This window comes from Clupea harengus, chromosome 18, assembly GCF_900700415.2.
Source record: "Clupea harengus chromosome 18, Ch_v2.0.2, whole genome shotgun sequence".
Taxonomy (NCBI): Eukaryota; Metazoa; Chordata; class Actinopteri; order Clupeiformes; family Clupeidae; genus Clupea; species Clupea harengus.
In genome coordinates this window covers 12890794-12917450 of record NC_045169.1, presented here as the reverse complement: position 1 = coordinate 12917450, position 26657 = coordinate 12890794, and the positions used below count along the sequence as shown (strand labels likewise).

At 42.3% G+C, this 26657-nt stretch overlaps 2 protein-coding genes and 2 non-coding genes across 6 annotated transcripts in view; 1 reads left to right on the top strand and 3 right to left on the bottom strand.

Annotated features, from left to right (window-relative positions):
- Positions 1 to 490: 490 nt before the first annotated feature.
- gba2 (glucosidase, beta (bile acid) 2) lies at positions 491 to 24459 on the bottom strand. 3 transcript variants are annotated; one of them, XM_031584833.2, is made up of 18 exons: positions 24442 to 24459; positions 21088 to 21290; positions 16251 to 16342; positions 15550 to 15665; positions 14377 to 14595; positions 13711 to 13950; positions 13104 to 13206; positions 11191 to 11344; positions 9068 to 9193; positions 8461 to 8645; positions 8132 to 8236; positions 7348 to 7455; positions 6943 to 7094; positions 6517 to 6623; positions 6057 to 6199; positions 5490 to 5605; positions 4285 to 4476; positions 491 to 3863 (listed from the first exon to the last, which is right to left on the bottom strand). In XM_031584833.2, exons 2-18 carry the CDS (start codon positions 21276 to 21278, stop codon positions 3600 to 3602), a joined length of 2613 nt encoding a protein of 870 aa, XP_031440693.1. In that variant the 5' UTR covers positions 21279 to 21290; positions 24442 to 24459; the 3' UTR covers positions 491 to 3599. The 3 variants fall into 3 exon arrangements, with proteins under 3 accessions (XP_031440693.1, XP_012687925.1, XP_031440692.1); XM_012832471.3 differs by lacking the exon at positions 24442 to 24459 and adding an exon at positions 23046 to 23112; XM_031584832.2 differs by lacking the exon at positions 24442 to 24459 and adding an exon at positions 22111 to 22498.
- On the bottom strand, positions 492 to 564 carry trnak-cuu. Its single transcript has one exon. It is a non-coding gene; the product is annotated as a tRNA-Lys (tRNA).
- On the bottom strand, positions 1099 to 1171 carry trnak-cuu. Its single transcript has one exon. It is a non-coding gene; the product is annotated as a tRNA-Lys (tRNA).
- rgp1 (GP1 homolog, RAB6A GEF complex partner 1) overlaps positions 22749 to 26657 on the top strand; it is an 8679-nt gene continuing 4770 nt past the window's right edge. The window contains exons 1-3 of the mRNA XM_012832472.3: positions 22749 to 23274; positions 23883 to 23998; positions 24481 to 24614. Of these exons, the coding sequence (XP_012687926.1) occupies positions 23883 to 23998; positions 24481 to 24614 (250 nt within the window). The 5' untranslated portion in view covers positions 22749 to 23274. The remainder of the gene's footprint in view (positions 23275 to 23882; positions 23999 to 24480; positions 24615 to 26657) is intronic.

The window sequence follows — 26657 nt, the reverse complement described above, 5'->3', positions numbered from 1 at the left end:
ACATTTTCAACTTTTATTCAATGTATTCAGACTTGAATTCAATTTTCTCAGCTTTGATTTAATATATTCAGTTATTTTATATATATATATATATATCCTAAACGGCATGCCATAACACATATATGTGTGTGTGTACATATCATATATTTGTGCATATGTCATGATGTACAAAAATGTAGATTATAGGCCCATCAAACTAAATCATTTGATATTAATAATTTGTTAGGTTTCCATTCCTAATCAATGTGTCATATATTCAACACACACATTTGTGTTGTGAAGTTGTACATATTTTAGAAGCATATGCAATGTTAGATGGTTATGATCATTTCAATTTATTGCCTTCAGATGCATCAACAGAGTTTCAAGGAACAAGGAAGTCTGAAACTATGATCTTAAAAAGGCATTCTAAAGTGCTTGAAGGCAAATCTGCGTGCTGCATGTTCTGTGTCCCGCACGTGTGTATAGGGGGGTTTAGATCAAAAGCTGTGCGCCCAACGTGGGGCTCGAACCCACGACCCTGAGATTAAGAGTCTCATGCTCTACCGACTGAGCTAGCCGGGCTGGTGTGAGATTGGAAAAAAATCACATCATCTCCGATCCCACAGGGATCTGCAGTAAAAGTTTGGATAGGGACCAAAGAATGTGACACATTGCTACAACCACAAGAGCCTTGTTGTTGATATTTTGTTTGGGACAAGATTCATGCCCTTTAAAGACACTTGAGAACTCAAACCCACAGATTTAAAATTAGCACATAATTGACAAAAATGTTGCCCTAAGATATGGTGTGACAGCTCAGTGGCCATAAAAAAAAATAATAAAAAAAAACACACCAGTGTTGCCCTTTTGTAATTCAGATGAATATGAAATACCTTAGAATGTACCTCTCTGTAACTCTCTTGATGAGTTACAGCCAATTAGTTTAGTTTAACTGCACTTAACTATATCTGTTGAAATACCTCAAACAGACAATTAAAAAATTACACACAATTGCTCCTGTACAAAAGCCACAATGGGGCGAACTCTGGTATAAATCGTCACCATGGTTTCAGACAAGAATGTGGTTTTCTGTGAACGGGTTGAGGAAAAGTTTTGCGCCCAACGTGGGGCTCGAACCCACGACCCTGAGATTAAGAGTCTCATGCTCTACCGACTGAGCTAGCCGGGCTGTGATGTCACAATAGTTATTCCTCAGCAAAAAAAAAACCCCACAAGTATTACACTCTACGCCACCACTATACCTGTTGTTTAGCCAGTATTATCTACGGCTTTAACTATACCTTGGTCATAAATAAATGTTTCTATATAGTGCCTGGCCATTTTTTTTGTCAATATCAGTTACCTCTAAAGGCATTTTCTTGTGGCAATATTCACTTAACAGTTTAACTCATAACAATTCTTTGCCAACTTAACACTCAGCTCTGCAGCACAGTTCTTGGTAACTAAATAAGGGTACAGTGAATTAAACACACAGAACGGAACATGCACTTTTATCTCAAGAAATCAACAATTCCCAGATGAGTCATACTAGAAATTACTAAATAACTGCAAACAAACTATGATCATAACACATAGGACGTTCTGCTGTTGGATGCAAGCCTAGATGAAAGTAGCATCTGACAAAGTTATCGTTTAAGTTTGCAAACCCCTTTTAAAAAGACAAATCAGTAGCTTGTAGGGTCAAGTCCAAACAACCCTCAGCCTTTAACAACGGACTTGGTGCTTCAAGAAGACGCAAGACACATACAGCGCTAATAAACCAAAGTCACTCTCAAACCATTGTGTGGGTTGTAGGTTAAAACCCCATCGCGCTGCGTGTAGAAGAGGAACCAGGAAGAGTAAAAAAAAAAAAAAAACACATTACAGTAGCAGAGTGTGAAGGGAAACTGAATTGGGTGTATTCGTTTTTACTAAAATCGCAGTCTCACTTAGCCAACCCAGATGTAATGTCTGTCTGAGGACAACCATGGTGAAATGAGGGTGGCAGAGATTACTGAATTAATAACTTTTGAAAATGTCTAGAAGAAAAGTCAGTTGGTTTAGCCAAAGTCCTTATAGACAAGTCTCGCTACTTGGCAGTCATCTTGGCAACGCCTCCGGGCAGCTATTTCAGGCAAACAAGATCAACCTCCTATTGAAATGAATGGGGAGAGATCAGGCTCCTATCTAAATGAATGGGGAGATATCAGGCTCCTATTGAAATGAATGGGGAGAGATCCTTAATTCTTTATAGGATTGTCAAAGATATTGAAAGTAAATCACTTGAACCCGCATTTGAATCTGACATAAACAGTGTGAACATTGGTTTTTCCACAGCACTCAAATAAGGCAAAAAAAAATCTTTATTCTTCGCATTGACTTGCTCACTGGGCATGCACCAATGTTTTCCTCTTAAAATGTTTAGCCTTGTTAGTGTTGGTTGCCCTCCTTTTCAACAAGTTGTCTCCACATTTGTGAGCTCTTGTCATGCCAGTGCCAAAATCAAATCTGGCACCACATATTGATTCTTATCAGACCCTGCGGAGTTTTAACTATGCTGAATTAGTACTACAACAGCCCCAGAGGACACTCATAATGTATGAAAATGCTCTCAGTTACAGCAATAGTTTTCTGATTACTGCTAATGTTCACAGAGTGAACTTCTCTTGCCTTCCCAGCGAGTCTTTAATGTTGTGGTAATTGTCATCTCAGTAAAAGATTGTGTACATTACAGGCTTAAATGCTTCATCACACAGGCAGGCACACTCAGAGCCGCCAAAACATTAATTAAAAAAAAAAAAACTGGTAACAAATATGAGAAGTACTACTACAAACAAAAACAAATGAACCAAGTACACTTCAATTCCAAGTACTTTGAAATGCAGCACTCTTGCTTTCTCTCTTCCTATTCATGTTTTCATTAAGTGCAACTATAAAAACAAGTGTGTTCTTCCTCTCTTCTGCTGTGGTCCTCTCTTCTCAAAGGTGTAAACAGGATGGTCACGGTCGGTGGTTTTCACTCGCTCACTGGCAGAGTATATAACCTGAAGCGAAAAAATTCTTGAGTCTGAGGGAGCAACAGTTGAGCGGCTGATCCCGAGTCCAGTTGCATCATATGGACAGTGGCGTCCCATAGATTGTCTCAAGTGCAAGAACTTTAAAGTTTTTAGTGGGTATTTGCAGGTCAAGAGAGTCAAGTAGACGTAAGGATGTGTGTGTGTGTTTGCGTGTAATTCAATTCCCATAAAATAGAAGTCATGAAAGACGAGCTTGGTTTGCGCGTGTGTGTGTGTTAATGTGTGCCTTTATTGATGTTTCACACTGTGTGTATGAAATGTGTAAATCCCTAGGATGATCAAGTGCATAGTCATTAAGAATATAGAAATGTAAATCTATCCTGAAATCTAGTTTGAGTCTGTAATGCTAATGTGGAAATAAGGTATATAGGGCCCTAACTGGGAACGGCGTGCGGTTTAGTTTGCACCCTAACAGTACGTCTCCATTCATGCATATATACTTCTGTGTGTGTGTGTGTGTGTGTGTGTGTGTGTGTGTGTCTGTCTGTGCATGACTAATCACTGTACAATCATTTCGGAAAATCTAGCTGGCGTCTTGACTTAATGGTTAAGTTCCTCTTGGGCATGTTCATTCTGATCTGGGATCTCTTGGGCACCTTCGTCTTTCTGGGCATGTTTGGTCCGTGCTGTGCGGTTCTCCAGTGCCAGTTGCATAGCCCAGATGCTGAGCGGTCGCATGTAGGCCAGGGAGCGATAGATCCCCTTCTCACAGTACGCCTCGGGGGTCTGGAAGGCCATGCCCAGACGTTCCCACACAGTCTTGTAGCAGCCCTCAGCCGTCCGCAAGCCCTCTTCTACCATTCCCTGAAATGGGCAGCAGAATGGAGGAGGTGTTATGAAATGAATTACCAGGATTTGAAGAGAAAACAGAATAGGAAAGTAAAAGGTAGAGAGAAAGAGAGAAGAGAAAGAAATTGATAAAAAAGAGACATGCAGCTCTTTACCAGTAAGTGAACTAGTCCTGGGTTTCAGCTCGAGTCAATCTTAAATGCTCTATTTCACTGGGATCAAGAAGCAGGACAGAACTCACACTATACCATTCTGTCATCCCATCTCCTCTCAGTAGTTTGCCATTAAAGAAACCGTGTTTGGTTTGGTTACATGTGTGCCCACCTCTAGATATTTTTCCAGTCAATAGGTCTGTATAGTGTTTAAGTACACACAGTGTTGAAAAGCGTGGGTATCAAATCAAAATTTACGAAAAACAAACTTAACAAAACCTCACCTCATGGATCATGGTGGCAGCCAGCCCATAAACGACACCCACCCACACCTCATCCGATTGGACGCTGGATCGGTCTGGCACTCCCTCAGGCCGCATACCGTTTACCGCGCCCATCTGCCCACTGGCAAACTTCATCACATTCAGGTCAAACACCGATTTCAGAGCACTCTGTATCTTCTGCTGGGGAAAGGCCTGGGTAAGGGAAAGAAGAAAGAGACAGACTGGGGAATAAGGATCAGGACACACGTACAAGGAAAATCACTCACTTCTTAATACTTTTTCACTAGTTACTGCTTTTATGTTTATTGTGGAGCTGTGGGCGCAGAGAAACAAAACATTGTTCCCCAGTGTGTATACTGCATGCATATGTGTAAATTACAAAATAGCTTACTTGATTTTACTTCTACTTGTAATCATGCCATTATGTACACTGATTGAAGGTGGGTGGACTGATGGACAAAGACAGGGTCAGACAGGAAATACATAAGCTGACAAACACTAACCACAGGAGATATTTCAGCAGGGGCAGTAACACTAACCACAGGAGATATTTCCGCAGTGGCAGTATTAGTGGTATGGCAGTCCTAGTTTACTAGGTAAAAAATATACCCACTAAAAGCAAATGGGCCCAACCACAGATTAGGTTTGGTATCCAAAAATGCAACCATTAATTTGGACACAACTATGACATGGCCTCAACTGATGGAACTGGATCTTGCTGTTTTCCTGTTGTAATAGCAATGAACTGAGTGCTTACATCATCTTACTCTGTAACCCATGCCCCTGGATCTGTACTCTTCCTTTGTCTCAGTAATAGCAAATAGTTGAGACCTGACTCTTTAGCATTTGAATTCTTTCCCCCTCCTTCCTGCTATGACCCCCCCCCCCACCACCACCACCACCACCACCTTTTGTCCTCCGTTCTCACCCCCTCCCCCCCTCAGAGGACCAGCTCCCCCACAGATGAACCCCCCATTGTCCCCCCTTCCTGCCATTACCTATAGGGTGGGGTCTTATCACCATACCCCTATATTCTCCTACATAATCTATAATCGGTCAAAATTGACAGTTGCATTTAATAACATTTGAAGATAGACTTAAGTAGACTTAAGGACAGACAGACAATTGGACAATTAGACAGAAGAAACTAAATTGTCAGCAAGGGAAAGTGACAAAAGTCACTCATGCAGGAGAGCGCGTCACACCTGGAACTCTCCTTCTCCCAGTCCAGAGGCTCGTAAGAACCAGTGGCCAGCACACTGGTCCGACATCACGCTGTTGGACAAGCACCGCCCACTGCTGTCGTAGTTGTAGTACTGGCCTAGAGCAGAGAGAGAAGAGAAGGGGTGGAGAATAAATGGAAGGGCTAAAACTCAAAATAGAGAACCCTACAGAATGCATGGCAACGCTAAAACTCAAAATGAAGACTACAGAATGAATGGAGCTGCTAAAGCTCCAAGTGAAGACCCTACAGAAAGTACACTTCAAGTGATTCCCATTCAGTTGTCAGACCTGAAACATGCCGTTTTAAATTAAAATTGCTTTAAATTAACCAAAAGCTTGTAGCATACACCTCAGACCTACTCTATACATTGTCCCAAAGAGTGCACACACACTACTTCTGTCCTACTAAAACACACACACACACACACAGACACACACACACACACACTATTCTTCATTCAAATACCTGATTGTTGTTTGTAGGTCACCGTGGATAAAAAACATCTAAATTAATAAAAGCAAATATGTGCACGCAGACACTCCCTTACCGTTCCACAGCAGCTTGTCAAAGGCAGCGCTGCCTCTGTCCAGCACGTCTCTGTAGCGTAGGTACACGTCTTCACTGCCCAGCACACGTGCCATTTTGCACATCATGCACACCGATGCCAGCCACAGACCCCCACAGTAGGCACTAATAACAGAGCGAAAGAAAAAGAAAAGGGGAAGATGGAGGTTATTAAATCATTTGATTGATGTGCCTGTCTAAACCAGCTGTAATGAAGTGTATACTCAATCTGAGTTTTTACTATATTCTTCAATACAAATATTACCATATAGTCAGCTACAGAAAACTCATCATCGCCCGCCACAGTAATATTTAGGATCAAACTGACAAGAAACACTTCTATTGAATTGTTTAAAAAAGTAACAAAATTATTTAAATACAGTGTGTATTTTGACAGTGCTTAAAATTATTTCACTCTCGTGTCCTTTCTACACGGCCTTCACCTAGGTCCAGTGACGGCCCAGCCATCATAGGTCTGGTCTGCGTAGCCCGAGTTCTCAATGAGCCCATCGCCGTCGCGGTCAAACTTCATCTCTGACTCCATCACCGCCTGCACACCCAATCAGAACAGCAAATCTGTGATTGACAGCTGATATATCCAGCTTGGGACTGACTCAGATGACGATCTTTGCATTTGTGTTGCCATACTGTAAAATCTTTTAATGGCTGTACGTTTATTTCCATGTTGGTTTGCGTATGCGCCATGTATTAAACATTATTTAGAAAAAAGCTTGTTAGAAATAAGTACAGTATGTATGTAGAAAGGCTTAAAATAATGCCTGATGTGTGGATTTGAGTATATGTCTGAGTAAATGTGGGTGTGTGTTCGCCTAATTTAGAAGGAGTTGTGTTTGTTCTTGCATGTCTACCTGGCAGACGGGCCACATGTCGGAAAGGTACTGCGAGTCCTGTGTCAGGTGGAAGTCTCGGTACACCTGCAGCACGAACTTCAGGTTGAGATCCTTCCAGTCGGCTGTGTCATGGATCTGGTAAGCGTTTACGCGTGTCCATGGCTCATCATCTGTTAGGGGAGCAAAGGTCAAGGGTGGGTCAAGGTCATGTGAGGTCAGAAGGTCAGACCTGTTTTGATGAAACTAGATACGATCTTCTCGATATTATTTGATTTGTGTGTATTTAAATGAGTGATTATGTGATTAGAAAAACGTAAAGTCGGTTGTGCGTATGTGTATGGTAACAAAGTTAATTTTAAAGAACGTACTGGTGACAACATGATAAAAGCTTGATACAAGCTTCAACAAGATACAAGTCTGTACCTGGGTCTCCGATGTCATGGGGGACGACATTGCGGGTCTTAACTGCCGAGTGGCGGCCACTCATTAGGACAAGCCTCTCTGTGGGGTCACTCTGCACCACACTGCCAGCTGACACACACAAAATGAAATGGTCAGAAAAAAATGAATGTGTTTCTGTTAGCCAGTAATAACCGTTTTTTGCCTGGTATAATTTTATAAAGAGCAGATAAATAAAAAACTTGCCGGCTAAAATGTTCAGTAATAAGGCTCAAACAAAACCTATATCGTATCCTTAAAGGAGTCGTATCATACACTTCTGCAGTAGCACCCCATAATCCACAATGAAAGGACAATAACAGTTACCATAACATTTTAAATACATTTTTAAACATTTTTTGCTTGAATCACTCAAAAACATAACCCAACATCTACCTAGCTAGCTACTATTTGGGAGATCGATGGGTCTAAAGGTTGGTGTGTAACATAATGTCACACCAACTGACAGAAAACAATCCCATGTTCGCTTTCAAGCATGCGTCCTAATTCGACTTAGGCTAGCTAAACATTTTATACCAGAGCGACACCATAAAACTGTATGTTCACACCACCAAACTAAGTGAGATTTTGGTTAATTTGTTAGGTTTGGCAGGTATGTCCGTGAGATAGCTAGTTACCTAAGCATCCCCAAAAACATCCCTCTGCGGATTAGCTGGCAATCAAAACCATGACAGGGAATGAACAGAAATCCCCCATGCACAGCCAATACTCGTGATCAGGTGGTGGTTGGTCGCAGTGTTGCCCTTACCAATGTCATACTGCAGGCTGAGAGCAAGTTTGGGCCACAGCATGATGAGGGCGAAGGATGCATAGAAGTGCACATCATACGTGTTATACATCCTGTACTCCTGTCCTGTAAGATGGATGTCAGAGAAAGGAAGGGTGAAAAGGGGGGAGTGGGCACATCATAGGGGTTCCATATCCTGTGTGGCTGGTCAGAAAGGAGGAGTGACACTGACTGAATGCTGAATGAGAGGGAAAGAGCAGGGGAGTAAACAGGAAGAAGAGAGAAACGGAAAAATGTATTGAAAACTTAAGGGGGGGGGGGGGGGAACTGATAGAGGAAGAGATGCTCACCCTCAAGGTAGGCGAAGCGGCCATACTCCTTAACGACAGGTGGCTGGGCTGGGAGACCCCCTTCATTGCTACGGAGACCACCACTGACATCAGCATCCTCTGGAAGTTCCACCCAGACCGTGCCACCGTCCGCCACGAAGTAGAGCTCATTAAACAGAGCTGACTTATACCAGGAGGGTAGGGAGCTGAAACACACATATACACACCGTTGCGGTCAATTATATTTAATTCACAGTATCACAGTATATATTCTTTGACCCTGCAAAACGATTAATGTTTGCAATATATTAAAAGGCATGGTCCTTGATTGTAATCCATTACACTTTTCGTGAAATTAAGCAAAGTTTTCATCACATTCTGCTAACTGTCTGTCCAGTGTGTGCACTGTGAAAATTCTGATGTTCGTGCACAGTGCTGGTTGTATAAATGAGAAACAAAGTGACTCGGACTGAGTCATATACTATTCCAGCCAATCAAGCCGTGGCTTCAGGAACACAAAAATTTTAGCTTGAATAACAACCTTTTGCCAGAATCGAGGAATGCACCCTCAATTCAAAAGGTGAAACAATGTATTCACTTCCCGTTTCCTACACCCTTTCCTCTGTACCTGTCCTGCAGGACTGGTCTCTGCCACTCTTCAATGGCCTTCTCCCAGTCTCTGTAGTGGGTGAGAGCGTAGAGAGAGAGCTCAGGTGCGGCGTTTCCCTCGCTGCCAAAGTATCGCGTGTATCTCCTAAACACACACATGAACGCAGCGTGAAAACACAGATAGACTTTCTAAAAATACACACACTCACATGGCCTACAAAAATGGCCTACAAAACAAACTCAATATACACACACAGCTGTCACAAGTATTTTAATCTCTCTTTCTCTCTCTCTAACAGAACACACCCACTAAGTACACATGCATCGTTTCATTTTACTTCAGCAGAGGGAACAATGACAGGATAAATGACTCAGCAAGCTTGCAAGCGCGTGAACACACACACAACACACACACACCTCTCTTTTAAATACATATTCAAATAGAACTAAAACATACTGTTGCTCTAGGACTAGAAGCAGACTTTGTCATATACACTTATCAAGTAAAACACACGATAAACCTGCTGTTAACTACAATAACTACACGATTGCAGAGGGCTTTTTACTACCAAGAATATAATGTCCCTCATAAAATAGCTAATGTTTGATTGTAGTTTAGCAATTGGATTGCAGCTCCCCCAAAAATATGATCCACTTTGGAGTAAGTAACCTGCACTATTCGTATGTGCTGCCAAAAGAAAAGATAAGCCACTGCGAGAGAGGATTACAAACAGTAGTCTTTTTGTGTTTTTGTTTATCAAAGAAAAACTAAATAATAAAAATAGGCATTGTTTTCCTGTCTCCCTCAAAAGAGTTTACAGAAGGTAATGTCCTTCCGAACAAAAGCCCTGGCTAACCTTCAATCCATGTGCTGAATGTAATGAAAGGCAACAGATCCCCATGAATGATGACGTTAATCCATTTGTGTTCTTTTTTCCAGCAGAAGACTTCAATACAACAGGAATTGGCATGAGAATATATGTTGGAAAAAATTGTTATCTCCTAATACTTTAAACCCATACTATGATTGATAGCTTATCTTCCAGGTTGTAAATCTATGTGAAGGTAGTCAACAATCAGTCAAATAGTGAGGCAAAGCAATCAACTGAGCTTCACACGCTCTAAACCCACAGCCATGAACCCTAGAAATGTAAATAATTGACAAGTAGGTTGTTTTGGAAATTTGCTTTTACAGGGTGCACTCAGATCTACAAGAGAAAAATGGATGGTCACACAAGAACAGTTTCAAAAGGAGGCTTTCAAAACACAGACTCTCACGGTCGCTGCTATTGTAAAGAATTATGTTTGCTTACATTTTGCCATAATAATCATATGGGTATCCAACTGTTTGAAATATATGGATGCAAGTGTTTGGTTTTCAACAAGTTAACTGTTTCTTAACTGTGCAAAATGGATAGCGCTCACATTAAGTATACACACACACACACACACACACACACACACACACACACACACACACACACAGACACACACACACAGACACACACAGGTGAGGGTGGGTCTTTATGAAAAAGAGGAAATGAAAATGGCACATATGCTGACAATGATTATATTTGAGGCTGTGTTGGTGTTCAGGCTTGTGTGTGTGGGTGTTTGTGCACGTGTGTGTGTGTGTGTGTGTCCCTCTATGACAGGTGACCTTGTTTCTGCATCAGTGAGTATGTTTACAGACCATTGAAGGTGTTTGTACATTTGAGTGTCTATGGCTCCTGAAAGACATTAGACCAGACTGTGTGTCTGTGTGTCTATTGGTGTTTCTGTCTTTAGCTGGTGTGTTTTTATCTCAGGAGCCTAGCTGTATCAGAGACACATGTCAGTCCAGACCCCATGTCCTATATCAGGCTAAGGCCATCCTTTTAAATTAAGTTGTGAGCAGGACAGGCATTTCACTGATGGCCATGTCTTTGTTCTAGCGAAAAGGACCAGAAGTCTGTAAGACTAAAAAGAACACTGTAGTCTTCTAGTAGGTATTTAAATTTATTATTTTTTTTTTTTAAAGATATGGACGTTATGGCAAACCACCACATTAACCTAATTTAAGGATGACCGAATCTCCAGACTTTGTGTGTGTGTTGGTATGTATGTGTGTGGTGTTGTTGTTGTTGTTGTTGTTGTGTGTACCTGCTGTGTTTTCTTTCTCTGGAGCCAAACTGTATGAGAGGCATGTCCCAGGTTAGACTCATCTCCAGGCTGTTGTGTCCGTGCGCCGACACCAAACATTTGGCCACCAGTGCAGCAGCAACCTTCTCCCCCTTCTGTGTGGGGGGACTGGATCCTGACAGAGATACAGTCAAGGGAAAGTTAAGCAGCTTTAGCACAGTAACATAGAAGTACATACATGTCTGAGGTGGCTTGTTGGGCGAGATTTTTTAGTAGTAACATGCTAAAGATTATAGGCCAACAAATGTAGAGTTCCTCAATCCTACTTGCTACAAATGTTTGAAGGTTTAGGTCCTACCATGTAGAGGTGGGAGGGAATTTTTTTTATTTCTATTATATTGTTTTATTATATCATTACAGCAGCACCAAGTATTGCAGATATTTATTTATTCAATATTATGATTTCAATTTTCATTGTCTACTCTGATTGCATTGCTTCTGAAGATAGACAAGACCATGTTCCTCTCTTTCATCACAGTGGAAGGAAGGAAGGAGTGAAGGGAGTGAGGAGTTTATATAGTGTAGAGCTGCAACGATTAGTCGACGTAATCGACGATGTCGATTATGAAAAATGGTCGACGATGATTTTTATTGTCGACGCGTCATAAAATATATAAATTTTTATTTATTTATTTATTTTTTGGCAGACGCTAGCAGAGCTACTGGTAATTTTAATTCGGCATTGCAATGCACTATAGGAAGTGCGAAATAGTGCATCTTTAACTAATAATAATTGACCATCATTGAGAAAAATGGAACAGAATCTGCAAATAGCCTAGCATACAAATCATGCACCGTTTTCTTTGCCCTCCGTTCTCGTACCTTCATGTGCTGCATATCAGAAATGGCCGACTGAAAAGCGAATTATTCTGAGACGGCTCATGTTACCATGGAAACAATAAACAAAGCTAGCTTTAGTAGCTGCTGCATATGAGATATGGCTAACAGAAAAGTTGTCATTTTTCTCAATGATGGTCAATTATTAGTAGTTAAAGAAGCACTATTCCAGTATTTCAAAGAGAATGAGCTGTGGGAGCACAAGAACAGTGAGTGTCTAGCAGCAATTATCATAGACATATATGATATATCTATAACTTAGGTTTAAGCTTACATGTTGGAAAACAGAACGTCTCATCGAGGATGCTTGCTAACGCTATTTCATAAATGTTAAGTGCAATGTAGTAAATCAGTGAATTATCAGAGTAGCCTGTATTTTCGTTTGTTCTGAATAGTTAACCTCCTCCACTTAGCATTCTTCAAACAAAAGATTGTGGAAAAAATATATATTTCATGAGTTGAATTTGAATGTCACTTGCAGCCCAGTTATTCTTGCGTTATTTTGCACTTGCAGAGGCTTGATTGCTAATTTGAGTTACTTTTAAAACTTTATTTTCACTTTCTCTTTACTTTTAAAAGCATATTTGCACTTTAATTTGTATTACTATTTAATTTATGTATTATGATTACATTTGTTACTCAAATACATTTGAAATTCAAATTCCAAGATTTTAATTTGCTATGGGAAATAATCATTAGATTAGTCGATTAATCGAAAAAATAGTCGATAGATTAATCGATTACGAAAATAATCGTTAGTTGCAGCCCTAATATAGTGGTGGAGGGAGTGACAGGTGCAGGTAATCAGACAATCAGGGAATTGGGAAGGTGTCTCAAGGCAGGTGTGTTGAATCAGGAGGGGGCGTGGCAGGAGCAGGGCTCAGCGCTGGCGTGACATTGGGTCTGTGTGTGTGTGTGTGTGTGTGTGTGTGTGTGTGTGTGTGTGTGTGTGTGTGTGTGTGTGTGTGTGTGTGTGTGTGAGAGAGAGAGAGTAAGAGAGAGAAAAAAGAGGAAATGTATATCTGTTGTGGACAGACCTGTTGGTGAGTCCAGGCGTCCATCGGAGATGAGATCCGTCCACAGGGCACTGCACGTCCCTTTTGGGCTGAACGCAGTCTGATAACTCACCTCCCGACCAGACTAAGATACGCACACACACACACACACACACACACACACACACACACACACACACACACACACACGCACGCACACAGCAAGACAACAATTAGATAATCTCCTAACCCGCAAAAACAGTTAAATGCAGTGACTTGTCAACAGAGCAATTTTGCACGCACACATAAAACATTTACTTTGTGTGGAAATGTTCTTGCTGCTTTAAATGCTACTCCAGCCCTCACTGATGATACAAGCAGATCAAGAATGACCAACTAGCTACCATACTCTACCATAACAACTGTTTTGTTTCTTTTAAAAACATGACACAGGTGGCTACATCTTCCAGACACAGGTGGACTATGAGGCTTGGGTGCTCAATCTGACAAACTACTGACACCATTGAAGCAGTGTCACACAAATATACACCTCTCTCTCTCTCTCTCTCTCTCACACACACACACACAAACACACACACACACACGCACACACACACACACACACACACACACACACACACACACACACCTGTTCCCTGGCTGCCATACAGAGTGTGTAGGGGTTTGTAGGTGTGCAGTGGTGCAGCAACACGCCTGACACAGCCTCCCCCTCCTTCTCCAGATGGAATGGTTCATTCCAGTGTCCACCGCCCTTGTCGTCCTTGTGGCCGGAACCGTTGAGCAATGTAAACATGATGGACACGTCCAGATCGTAGTCATTCTTGTTCTCCACATCCCACACAAACACTCCCACTGGGAGACTGGAGTCCTGGAGGACAGCAGGATTTAGAGAGAAAAGCCAAAGAGGATGTTAGCAGGAATGTGATGTAAGGAGAGGAAAAGATGGAGGGAGGGCGTACAAGAACAATGGAAGACACAGTAAATAAATGGGACAGAAGGAAAGGAGAACAATGTGTGCAGTTAAGGAATGCACGACAGGTCAGGAGATAAAGAGTGGTAGAAAAACAGATGCACCCCATAACTCAGAATTTGCATTTTTTTTTGTGCAAACTGCATGGTATTTATTTATTTATTTAGGTATTTATGTGTGTGTGTGTGTATCCTATTCAGGGCCACCACATGGAATCTAGCTAGGAGCTGAATCTGACAAGTAAAACTTAGTTGACTAAACAGAGCTGAAACAATCCCATCCACACTAGACTGTTTGGGACTCTCCGAGGTCCACACCACGCACCTTGTAGTCATGCGGGATGATGGGGGACACCTGTCGGCAGGTGAGTGTGACGTTCTGACCAGGCAGGTGGTAGACGGTCCAGGCGCGGGGGTACAGGGCGTGGTAGAAGGCGTACTCCCCGCAGAAGCCCCAGTTCCAGCCCTGCAGGGCCGGGGGGTGCTCCACGCTCAGCACCTGCTGGTAGACCGTCTGACCCCCCCGACGCAGGCACACCGTAAACTAGGCAGGGATGAGAGGATGAGAGATGGGAGGGATGAATGGGATTCAGGGGACGAGCCAAAGGGAGAGATGGGAGGGAAAAAAGGGGAAAGAAATTTAGAAGAGATAGAGAAGGAAGAGTGGGAGATGGAGACAGAAATGAAACAGGAAGAGATGGTTAGAGAGACAGAGAGAAGAGGAGGGGAATCCAGGGGAAAAAATGTGATGATGTTCAAGAGAAGGAATTTTATAAACCAAACACACAAAAAGAGAAAAGGCCAGACATTCCGGCACTAGAACTTTGGAACAAAGAGCAAACATTTGCTTGCACTTAAGTAAATTATTTGCAGGCCAAAGCAAGAGTTCAATTCACTGCCATACACTTTCATATACACACACACAAATACATTTCAAGACCAGACGGTCGGTCACACCCATCCTTTTCGCCACACACACACAGACACAAGGCAGTTTTACAGCACAAGCAGCCGTTGCAGTATTTGTGAATAATTCAGAAGGTCCACACCTGGTGCAGTGTCACAAAGTGAGAGGATGCTGTCAGATTTTTTTGCCTGATGTTTTCAGGGCTAAAATGTGAGTCACATTTTGTGAGTTGCAACTTATGTTTTTCTAAAGAACGTTCGGGGGAAGCCCATAGGGATGATTGACAGCTGTCCCTCACCCCACTTCCACATACTAGGGAGTTGCACAGTCTCCGGCGTAGCAAAGCATCCTACCTCCTCCCCATTCTTCTCCATTTCAGTAATAGCTCTAGGCTCAAATTACCCCTTACCTACACCGCAAACACACACAGTCTCCGCTACAGACATCCCCGACTATGGCCAGCTACCAAGGCAAACATGCATATTATCAGCACTCTAAATCAAGCATGCCGAGGGGCGAACTAGTGAAACATAGGGGTTAGCTGACTGAACATGTCTTTAAAAATGAAGGCATTTTGTTGGTTGGTTGTACCTGGTTAACCATCACAGTTTTGTAGTGGTACATTCCAGGGTTAAGCTGCCACCTGCAAAACTCCCCCCGCCAGCCACGTGTAATGGTACCTCCTCCAATACCGCCCAGTGGAGCACCTGGAGCAGAGGGACAATGAAAGCAAGAGAGAGAGAGCGTGAGAGAAAATGACAACACAAGCGATACCTTGATAAGTACTCATGCCCAGACAGTCACCCTCTCCTTCTCTACCATCAATCAGTCATGTTACTAGTCACACAGTGAAGAAGTTTGCACGCAAGAAAGTGTGTTTCTAGTATGAGGAAAGAAAGTGTGTTTGTAGTATGAGTAAAGAAAGTGTATGAGGAAAGCCAGGTCATTTCTACAGGAACATTGCAGGATTTTGGTCTCACATTCACCAACATCAGGCTTCAACTATCATCCTTCATGATTTTCTTTTTGTCTGTCTGAGTGTAGAATGATGTCTGATATTCAACCCGCTAATCTACTTCCATAGCGGTCATAGCTGTACTTATTGTGTCATGTAATGTGGTGACAGACAGATTGTTGTGGCTGTTATGCAAGATCAGTCTATGGCAGTACTATTACTGAAGAAATTACGCATATTTTAATAATTCACTAACATTTTTGAGATGTTTGAGAGTGTGTGTATGTCTGTGCGTCAGTGTTAATATTTGAACATATTTGTACAGGTTTGCACTCACCATAAATCTGTCGCAGAGGCAAGGCACGGAACATATCTATGAATGGCGCCTTCTTTTCCACCTGGGTCTTTTTATACCACCATATCAGATACCTACACACAGACAGACACACACACAGACAGATAGACATGGTTAAGGAATGACTGGATCAGTGCTTCATACTCATCAGAGAGGAAAGGCCAGGTGTGTGACTCTTTATTAGTAGTCAAATTTTAGGTGCTTGCTGAAGGGGTTGTTCAGATTCAAATTCAAAGTGGCTTTGTTGGCCTGACGTGTATGGACTGACAGTACAGAAAAAGATAGTAACTGTTGAGTGTGATGTAGGGCTGCAACAATAATCGCATCACAACCATATCATGGTACTAGGTGTACCACGGTGTTGAGCCCATCTAGGAGGTGTTGAGACCATCACCGCCATTACGGTCATCAGTTTTGGATGACGTCCAACAGCGCCCGCGTTTTTTTCTCTTCCCACGAGAACAACAAAACGATTCTAAAACACTCAGATCTGTGCACTGAGCATATACACATAAAACATTTAGCAAGCGCATCACGTCATTGTAACCCCTTGGTTGACTGACCTAAAATATGTAAATATTGCATTCAAATAAATGTTAATATGACTGCAAGTGGCCGTTTTGTTTGTGATTGCATCATCATGACCTGCCATACAGGAATAGTCTTTTTAATGATGTGTATTCTTAACTCCTTAAACTCTTTCAGCTCAACATTGTCAACATATTAGGGTACAGGTCATCCACCACAAGATCAATATCAATATTGACTCCTTATCTCTTGTTCCATCCAAAACAGCAAGAAACCTCGGGGTCATTATTGATGACCAACTGACTTTCACGGACCACATCGTCTCCAGGTCGTGCCGCTTTGCGCTATTCAACATCCGCAAAATCAGGCCGTACCTAACCCAGTATGCCACCTAGCTGCTGGTGCAAACCTTGGTGAGTTCCCGCCTTGACTATTGCAACGCCCTCCTAACGGGCCTGCCGGCTTGCGTGGTGAAACCACTACAGATGATCCAGAACGCGGCGGCGCATCTGGTGTTCAACCAACCGAAGAGGGCACACGTCACCCCGCTACTCATCGAGCTCCATTGGCTGCCTGTAGCTGCTCGCATTAAGTTCAAGTCACTTATGCTTGCCTACAGAGTGATTGCTGGTTCTGCTCCCACCTACCTAAATGCTCTTGTAAGTGCAAATGTTACACCCAGGATGCTGCGCTCGTCTAGTGAGCGTCGTTTGGCTCTGCCGTCTGTGCAAGTACACCAGGTTTCTATTGCTCGTAGCTTGACTGTTCTCTCTCTTGTACATCGCTTTGGACAAAAGCGTCTGCTAAATGACTAAATGTAAATGTAAATGTAAGTAACGTAAAATGAATGAACTAGAAGAGCACTTGTAGAGCGCAGACCTCTACCAAGGCCAAATGCTGTAAATTAAAACATAACTTCCTTGGCAGAAGTAATTCAAAACAAGGGGGGTTGTAAGATGGCATTCTTCAAATACCACGGTAGGGAAATTTCTATATCGCTGCAGCCCTAGTGTGACGAGATATTCACCACCTTGAAATAATCAGAATAGTAACAAACTGAAAATGATGAACTAACTCCTTCAACAGTCCCACTGATGAAGTAGACGTAGCAGAAGCCTGCCCAGGGCAAAAGCCCGTCTGACCCGAGGACATTAGCAGAGAATGGCCTGGAGGGATGGACTGTTAGACTAGATAGGCTTCGTCTCAGGTTTCACTGAACACTGCGGGCGCTGTCACTCATTGCATTACCTGCTGCGTGTTTGAACACTGAGGCACGGGTCACCTGGGCTATAATGACTACCTCCAGCACAGGCCACAACATTACGCCACACACACACACACACACACACACACACACACACAAACGAACAAACAAACCTTAATGAAGGTGACCTCTTAACTGACTCCTTACCACAGGATCACTGCCCACGCCCACCTCTCTTTACACACACACACACACACACACAACATACAATCTGTATGAGGGTTATATTTTAAAGTGCCACATTTTTTTAGTACCTAACCAAACATTATTTCCACTATTTAGCTGTTTCTCTTTCAAACTATATTCATTATACTACATCTTGCATTATTGTGCATGTCTTTCTTTTCCCCATCCTTTGTTTCATCTTAACTATTTCCATGTATACTGCTGTTAAATCGTAATTGTTTGATGCATTCTGCTTTTCTCAGTTATTATATATGATGGGTATGAGGTATCCTTAGGTTTATGGGTCTGTCTCTGTCTCTGTCTCTCCTCACCCCACCCCACCCCACCACACCACACCCCCACAACAGGTTGCTCCAGTGGGATAACACTAATTCTAAGCTGCCTGCTAGGATTGGTAAAGAGCAAAGGTAAAACACCAGATAACAACAATGTTGAGTAACTGGACAACTCCCATCCACCACACAAACTCTCCTGCAATAGGCTTGTAGCAATATTAGTACACTAGTAGGAGTAATTTATATTGTGTGTACATACATTTATGTTAGGTAAAAAGGGGTTTGCATTAGTAGCTGTTGGTAGTCCATCTCCCTACTGCATGTTCCATAGTTATGTCACCTGTCTGCATTGTCACGTCATCAAGTCTTGTGAAAACGATTAGAGTGAAAATAGGTTAAATCGGTTATATTCCTATGACAAAGATTTAGGGAATGTTGTTTTCAGTGTTGTTTAGCCTAGTTTTTGTCTTGTTTGCTATTTTGGCGTGACCCACTCATTCGCTTCAATTTCGCAATTTCACATAATAACCGAGAGAGAAGCGCTGAGAAATGCTGGTGTGCTCCAGTGGACAGAACCACTGACCTAACTCCTAAACATGACCATAACAAATATGCCACTGGGTAACATTTCATGATGGTGTCTCTCATTTTCCTTTTCTGGGCCAAGTGAACAAAGCCATGTCACTTCACCAGAACCAAACCTCACTCTCATTCCATCTCACTCCATGTCTATAGCTGATAGAGACAGCATTGTTATGGGTGGTGTGGTTTTCTACCTCTGACCATCGGTTACATCCACGCCTTTTCTCTTCTCTCTGTCCATTCATGTGTGGTGTGAAGTGTGATCACATCTACAGCTGGTTGTAAACGGCTGCACACAAGCTGATTCAGGCAGGGCAGAGCAGAGGGGATTGTGGGATATGGGGAGATAAAGCTAGGGCTGTGAAGGTGTGCTGTGAAGGTGACGCTGCTCTGGTGGTGGTGTGCAGGGTATGTGACAATGTGTGTGTGTGTGTGTGCACACGTGTGTCTTTGAGTGAGAGTGAGGAAGCAAGGAACAGAGAAATTGAGGCAGCTAGGGAGTGAGAAATAACCGCTTTCACCATGTTTGCCAATATCCAGATGAAAGGTCACACAGAAAACAGTGAGAACTGTACAAATTCAGGTCAGAAGAGGGTGTGGGTTGGTTCTGATTACAGACTTCATGCAGTGTGTGTGTGTTTCTAATAATCTCCAGTAATCATTAACAGAGTCCCTTTTCACAGTGTTCAGAATGAATCAGGTCAACAAACATTACCAATTAACTCAGATCACCATGACAACAGGAAGAACGGGAACGTCTAGCAGTTTTTACATTTTGGGTTGATTTGTTGGTTTTGTGTTTTGTGTGTGTTAAGCCTGTTCTACAGTAAGCAACTCTCGACCGCCTTTTTTGGATGGATGTTAACTAATTTAAAACTGGAACATTTCAACAAGACAAGCGGGCTCTTTGTCGAGAAGATCTCACTATGTACTTCTCAAATATTAGTTAACAAGGCTAGGAACAATAACACCCATCACACTCAGAGGGTTTCCACACACAGCCTCGATACACTGATTACACTCTTAACACACTCATCATATCCAAATCAAATATACTGATTACACAAAAAAAACTGTCAAATATCAATAGAATACATACACAAAGTCCAGTGTATGGACATAACGAAATATAAACGTGAACAGCAGAGTATAGCTGCACCTCCCAGAGTGAGTTAACACACCCGCAGGTGTGCCCCTTCCTTCCTTCCTTCCCTCTCTCTCTCTCACACACACACACACACTTTGCATAAGGTCTTGCTGAAGAAACAAAGTGGTATGCACACGGTTCTTTACTGTTTCTGTGAAGTTCGTAGATCAAGAAGAGCAAGTCAGTGGTATGCAGGAAATTCAGTTGAGTCATGTTGCCATGCCCACACAAACACTACTGTATTTCCTATACATCAGACCCTTAGGCACAGATGATGAAGTATTGACTCACTCACGCAACATTCAAGTTACTATGTCGTTCACATTGAATCCCTACGAGGGAAAACGAGTCAGACTGCAGGGAAACGGATGGTTTGTATAGGAACAGGTGATGAATAGGTTAGAGGTGGGACTCGCACATAGACCCAAACAGAAAGAGGGAGGCCACAAAAGCAGCACACTATTGTTTAGCAGGGTCCTTTAGTAGAATTTTGCTAGCAGGATTCTGCTGAATAGAAAAGCATTGGCTTTGGGAACTAGTTTTGTTTGGCGACATAGATCTGGTTCGTGTCCTCTCCACAACCTGCGCAACGTGAAACCTGCCAGTTTCCATGGCGAGGTCATGGTGACCCTAAAAACTTCCCATCACAAAAAGATGTGAACTACCATGTAAACGCTAGGTGACAGTGAGGTTGGTGCCTGATGTAGTACTGCAAACAATGTGGAAACATTCAATTGGGTTTTTATGAATGGAAGCGGGGTGAATTGACGGAGCAGCTGTGAAGCAACGGAATGGTTGCTTATTCACGGCTTTGATGGAGGGCATGTCGATGCTCACCTGATTCCAAGGCCGACGTGCTCCATGATGTTGGAGAGCGATACATCTTTGGCCTGGAAAGGCTTCCTCTTCTCTTTAAACTCATGCGCCAGGCAGATCCTCCATCCCTCTTTCGGCACCTTGTATCCCAACTCCGATGAGACATAGCGGCCCATCAGTTCAGCAGTAGACGTCTGGTCTGATGACTCCATCGTTCAATTCCTCTAACGGACAAGTCAATGGATGTCAAAAAGTATGTGACAGCGTCACCTTAGGTCTAACTGGATAGTGTCCCGTTGGTTTTGCTAAGATAACTTTATCCTGTCTACAGTGTTGTCACAAAACACAAAATAATGTCACTTTAATTCTCGTAATTGTCTTTCTCTCTAACGAAAAATACGGTGCAACAAATCCTAGGCAACTCCATAACGAGTCAGGCCAGTTAGAACAGGAAATTCAGAAGGATTTGTCGTTTCAACTCTGGTTGACGACGAGAGTGAAGTGGACCCATAAAACAAATGTGCGCTCCCCATTTGAGGTAACGCGCACCTAAAGGTAATAACGCAGAGGTTTATCACAGGAATGTCAACAGCAGGGATCTAACGTTTAACACTTAAAGGAGATTATGTTGCGTCTTGATGGCTACCTAAAATCGTCAAAATATGCTCATGGAAACTCATCCAAATCTACAACATCCGTATGTTAGCCTAACAGTGGAGATGTACACTGGTAGCCTATTCAAGCAACAGCAGAAGAGGTATCGTCAACGTTAGGCTATTCCAGGTGGCTAGCGTCATACAGGTATCTTTAGCTATACCTAAAACATTGCATAATTTAGTAAACAAAACAATAATTATTTGGAAGAGCGGCCTTGTCACGATGCAACTAAACAGCATACAGCTTTTCTTAGCAAAATAACCAACACCTGTCAAAACTCCTTCCTCAGTGTAGATGCACTGACTCATATGACAATGATTTGGTTGCATTGAATAAAGTTGAATGCTATGCTCAGGCTGCTGAAGGTACCATTTGAAGAAGAAATACCTCTTTCCAATGCGTAGCGAAACGTTGGCAAGCTAAAGTGACAAACGTTATAAACTCATTTGTAGTCCAGGCAAGTTACTGCCCAGCCGGCCTTGGGATCCCTTTATCTGTGTTCCTGCTCTGATGGGGTTTACCGCTGATTGTATACGGATGTTCCATTTCTTGTCGACTAGTAAGTTAGTGACGGGACCACAAATGTTTACTGTAACCGAACGGCATTGTTTTCTAGTCTTATTTTCTCAGTGCCTCTATTGCATATTCCTATCTACGTTTCACATTTCCTGCAGCCTTCCCATCCCACCCTATGAATGGCATGGATATCACTCCGCCCAGGCGAACATGAAACAAGTAGTCACCCCCTGTTCGAGACTACACCAAATTATGAGACACTTGGGGGGTGTTGAAAAATAAAGTGTAGTTTTTGATGTAGTAAATCAATTTGACAGACCACAGTCTACACTGCCACGTGTCTGGATAATTTGTATTTATTTTATTGATGTTAAAAGAAACTTTAGAAAAAATGTTCTCCAGAAAATGTCTATAATGCTCTTATCAGAACCTCCTTAGGTGTTATAATGTGGTGCGTCACATATGCCACGGCGACGTTTCCACGGGCCAACCATAACTTTACCTACATTTAAAAAGCTATGATAGACATTTTAAATGAATTGTGTTATTACCCGTGTGTACCTTACATTTTGATTGTATAATCTATAATAGGTATACGTGAATCAGACTTAAGAGAAGAAATGTTTTGGAATTCCTCCGTCTGATGGTTAAAGGTTGTTGCCAGCTCGCTGGCTGGGTAACGTTACCTTGACATCATGTTAGCTTAGACAGTTCAGGGTAGCAGATCCATGACAGCAAAAACAAGCCGACTTACCTCATTCACGGGCTATCATACAAGATGAAGTATAGCCATAGGATACACATACCTGAGATTTGAATGGATTCACGCCTTGTCCTTTTTGAAAACTCAGTGATAGCTCGTGGTAGTGCAGGGTATTATGCTGTGTTGTTTTGGTTTTGAGTTGGCTTGATCACAGCTGAGTGTATGTAGCCAACTTGGATAATTTCTCACCGCTTGCCACATTTAAAATATATATATATAATTTGGTGTTGAGAAGAATAGCCAGCTGAGTGCTGGTTGCAACGAACTCAAAGGTAACTCAATCTCAATCTTGTTACTGTTGTGTAACGCCGGACAGGGGCATCGAACAAGACCATAGCTCAAATTACTCTAATGGTTAGCGAGCTATCGCTAGGTAGTTATGAGAGCTACAGCTAGGTGTAGAAACGTACCTAATGTGGGATAGCTTGGTGATTTAAAGTCTAACAGTAAGCCAGCTTCTCAGTCTTAATCATTTTGACGATATATTAAATCTCATGTATTTATGTTGTCATCAATGATTGTACGTGAACCAAATGTCCTGTCTGGTCTCAACTCTGCTAGATTGTCAGGTTGCATAGCTAGCTAGCTCACTCAGCATCATCACATCCTCTGATAATTAGCAGGGTTACTTAAATACAATCCATGGTGCGTTACGTTTCGAACCGTTCTATCAGTTTCGGACGAGCGTTTCCTATCATCTAAACGCGAGACTAACCCCGTAAGTGTGTGGTAGAATTGCTGAGTGGCGATGACAGTTGAGAACTGACATTTGATGCTATGCTTGGCCATTGCTTGTTCGCTGAGTTTGTTTGGCTAGATATCTTGTTAAAGAGCAACTGTATCTGAGGGTCCTATTTAATGCATCTCGTATGTCGGGCAGATGATTGAGGTGGTGGCCTCCATGGCACGCGGCCCGGTGTTCCTAACCGGGGAGCCACTGGAGTGCCTTATCACGTTCACCAACCCGATGTCTCATCTATCCACTTCTGCTAGCAGGTAAGTTAGGCGTCAGCCTCTGTCTGACTCCCGGTTGTTCTTTCACTCTCCGGTTTGCTTTCACTGATGTGTCCATGTACCGCGCATCAAACTCTGTGGATGTCATCGTTATCAAATGAACTGTATGGTTATCATCTCACGTTTTCGCCTCCGTGTTTGACCTGTATCGCTTTCCATCTCTCCTCTCGTTTTTTTTCTGCATCTTCTCACCTTCTTCTTAGATATAACTATGTCTGTGCGATACCGCATTGTGCTCCTTTCTGTCCTAACGTCATTTTAATCTCATTCTTCTTGGTGTGTGTGTCTATATCGCTATCCATCTTTGTTTTGATTCCAACGTGCAATTCATCCTCTGTCTGTGTACTATGCTTTAATTCTGCCCTGAAAACCAGCTTTCCTCTTATCCTCTGCAAAAAGTGATAGGTTTGAAACGTAGTTCTTACTGTGTCTGATGGTTGTGTACTCCTTTCTTCTGTGGCCAGTGAGATGCTGGCGTGGGCCAGTGCTCAGATCCACTGCCAGTTCCACGCCAGCGAGAGCAGGGTGGCGCTGCCTTCTCAGGGCAACAAGCAGGACGTGCAGGCAGAGAGCGACACGGTGCTCATTCCCAGCAGAGGTCAGAACACACTCATGCGGATACACACAATCTCTCTTTCTTTTTTTCTTTCTCTCTCTTTCTCTCTCTCTCTCTCTCTCACACACATACACACACGCCCTCTTAACATCCGTGCTCTCCCTTTATGTAATGTACACACACTTATACACTAGTGTTCATACCGTCCACACACATACACACACACACACACATATGCTCTTAGGGCACTCTGCATTTCCCACTCCATTTAAACATTGACATTAAATATTGAAATATATATTGAAGACTCTGCAACACATGTCTTATCACCCGATTATATTTGCTGTGATAGTAGAGACTTGCAATTAGGGGATTGCGATTTTTCTGAATTGCAGGAAATGTTAGCAAGTTGGCTGATATAGGCTACAGCATCAGTGGCAGCATGGTTAGCTGTCCTGCGCTCTAAGCTTTTGACCAGCGTTCGATTCCCGGTTAGTGCAGGAGATTTTTGTAAGTGCACGTTAGCTGTTACTGTCACTATTGAGTAAGCAGATTGGGTATTCACACTTTGCATTTTCTTGGAAATGCATCTCTAGTTTTCATCGATTTTGAACACTTTACTCACGTTGAGGAATAACTATTAATGTATGATATGCACCATATACTCTTTAACGTACTGAAAAGAAAGCGCATTTGTATATGATGGGTTCGATAGGTTCACCCATATTTCACTGTCGTGCATTCTCTTCTGCTGTGCCTTCGGCTTAGACATAAAGTTATTGAAGTGGCTAGATGACTAAATAAATCTAGATTAGGCTGATTAATACATTTGTGCAACAGACAAACTAATCAAAACACAATAGCAGCACTCAAAGCCGCATGACCAAAGCAGGAGCAGGTTTGGGTTTGGTGACTGTAGGTGAAAAAAAGATTGGAATGAATTTATTATGAAATGGTCAAATACAGGTTCTGGTAGACTATGTCATTACGTCAGTACGACATTATCTTTGGTTTATTGCTAAGTTGTGCCGCATTTGAAAAAACCTCCTGTGTGGGCAGAGAAAGAAATGGCCAGTGCAGAAAGGGAAGAGAGTGTCCATGTTAAGTTTGGGAAAGAAAAGGAGGGCATTACGTTAAGTATTACATCACATTAAACAGATAAACGACTCGATTAGATGAAAACAAGTGTTTCTGCCTTGTCTGTGTGGAACTATTTTTAAACAGCCAGCCAAAGGAGACTTGGGTTCAATGTGTGAGTTGCCGCAAGTGGCCCACGCTGCATGTAGGCTACCTCAGGAGAGGCAATTTATGTTTTGCCAGAATTATGACTTTAAATAATACTAGCAGACTATAGGTCTATTGTTACTAACAACAAGGAACAAATGGTTGCTTTTATGTTCACAAGTTGAAACTAAATCTATGTTCAATTAGTAAGGGATAATGTCATTATCCAAAAATAAATTCCTTCAGGACGAAACAACACCCCTCCGCTGTGCGTCGGGGTGCTGTTCGCCCCGTCGGGATTTATTTTTGGATAATGACCGACGGACAATACATTATCCCGATTATTATACGATTACTTGCCAAAAACGATATAAGACATTCCTCCAAAATACCTCTTTTTAATGATTTAGTTGCCGTTTCGTGATTTCTGCTAAGAAAAAATAGTTCTTCAAGCAAATAGAACTTTTAAGTTTCAGGTGTTGCGTAGCAACCCATTACTTGCTGACTTCAAATTACAATAATTTTGCAAGCTTGTGAATTTAACTCAGGCCCATGCCAGGTGTATGTGGAAAGCCCCCCAGATATTGTAGCCATTACATATGCACTAACAGAAATAATAACAACCCCCCCAGATATTGTATCCATTACATATGCACTAACAGAAATAATAACAACCCCCCCCAGATATTGTATCCATTACATATGCAATAACAGTAATAATAACAAACCCCCCAGATATTGTAGCCATTACATATGCACTAACAGAAATAATAACAAAACCCAAGCAGCTGTAGTAATTGCGTAATTGTAATTTTTTTACACGTTAAATATTTCAAATGAATTGCAAACATTAATGCGTCA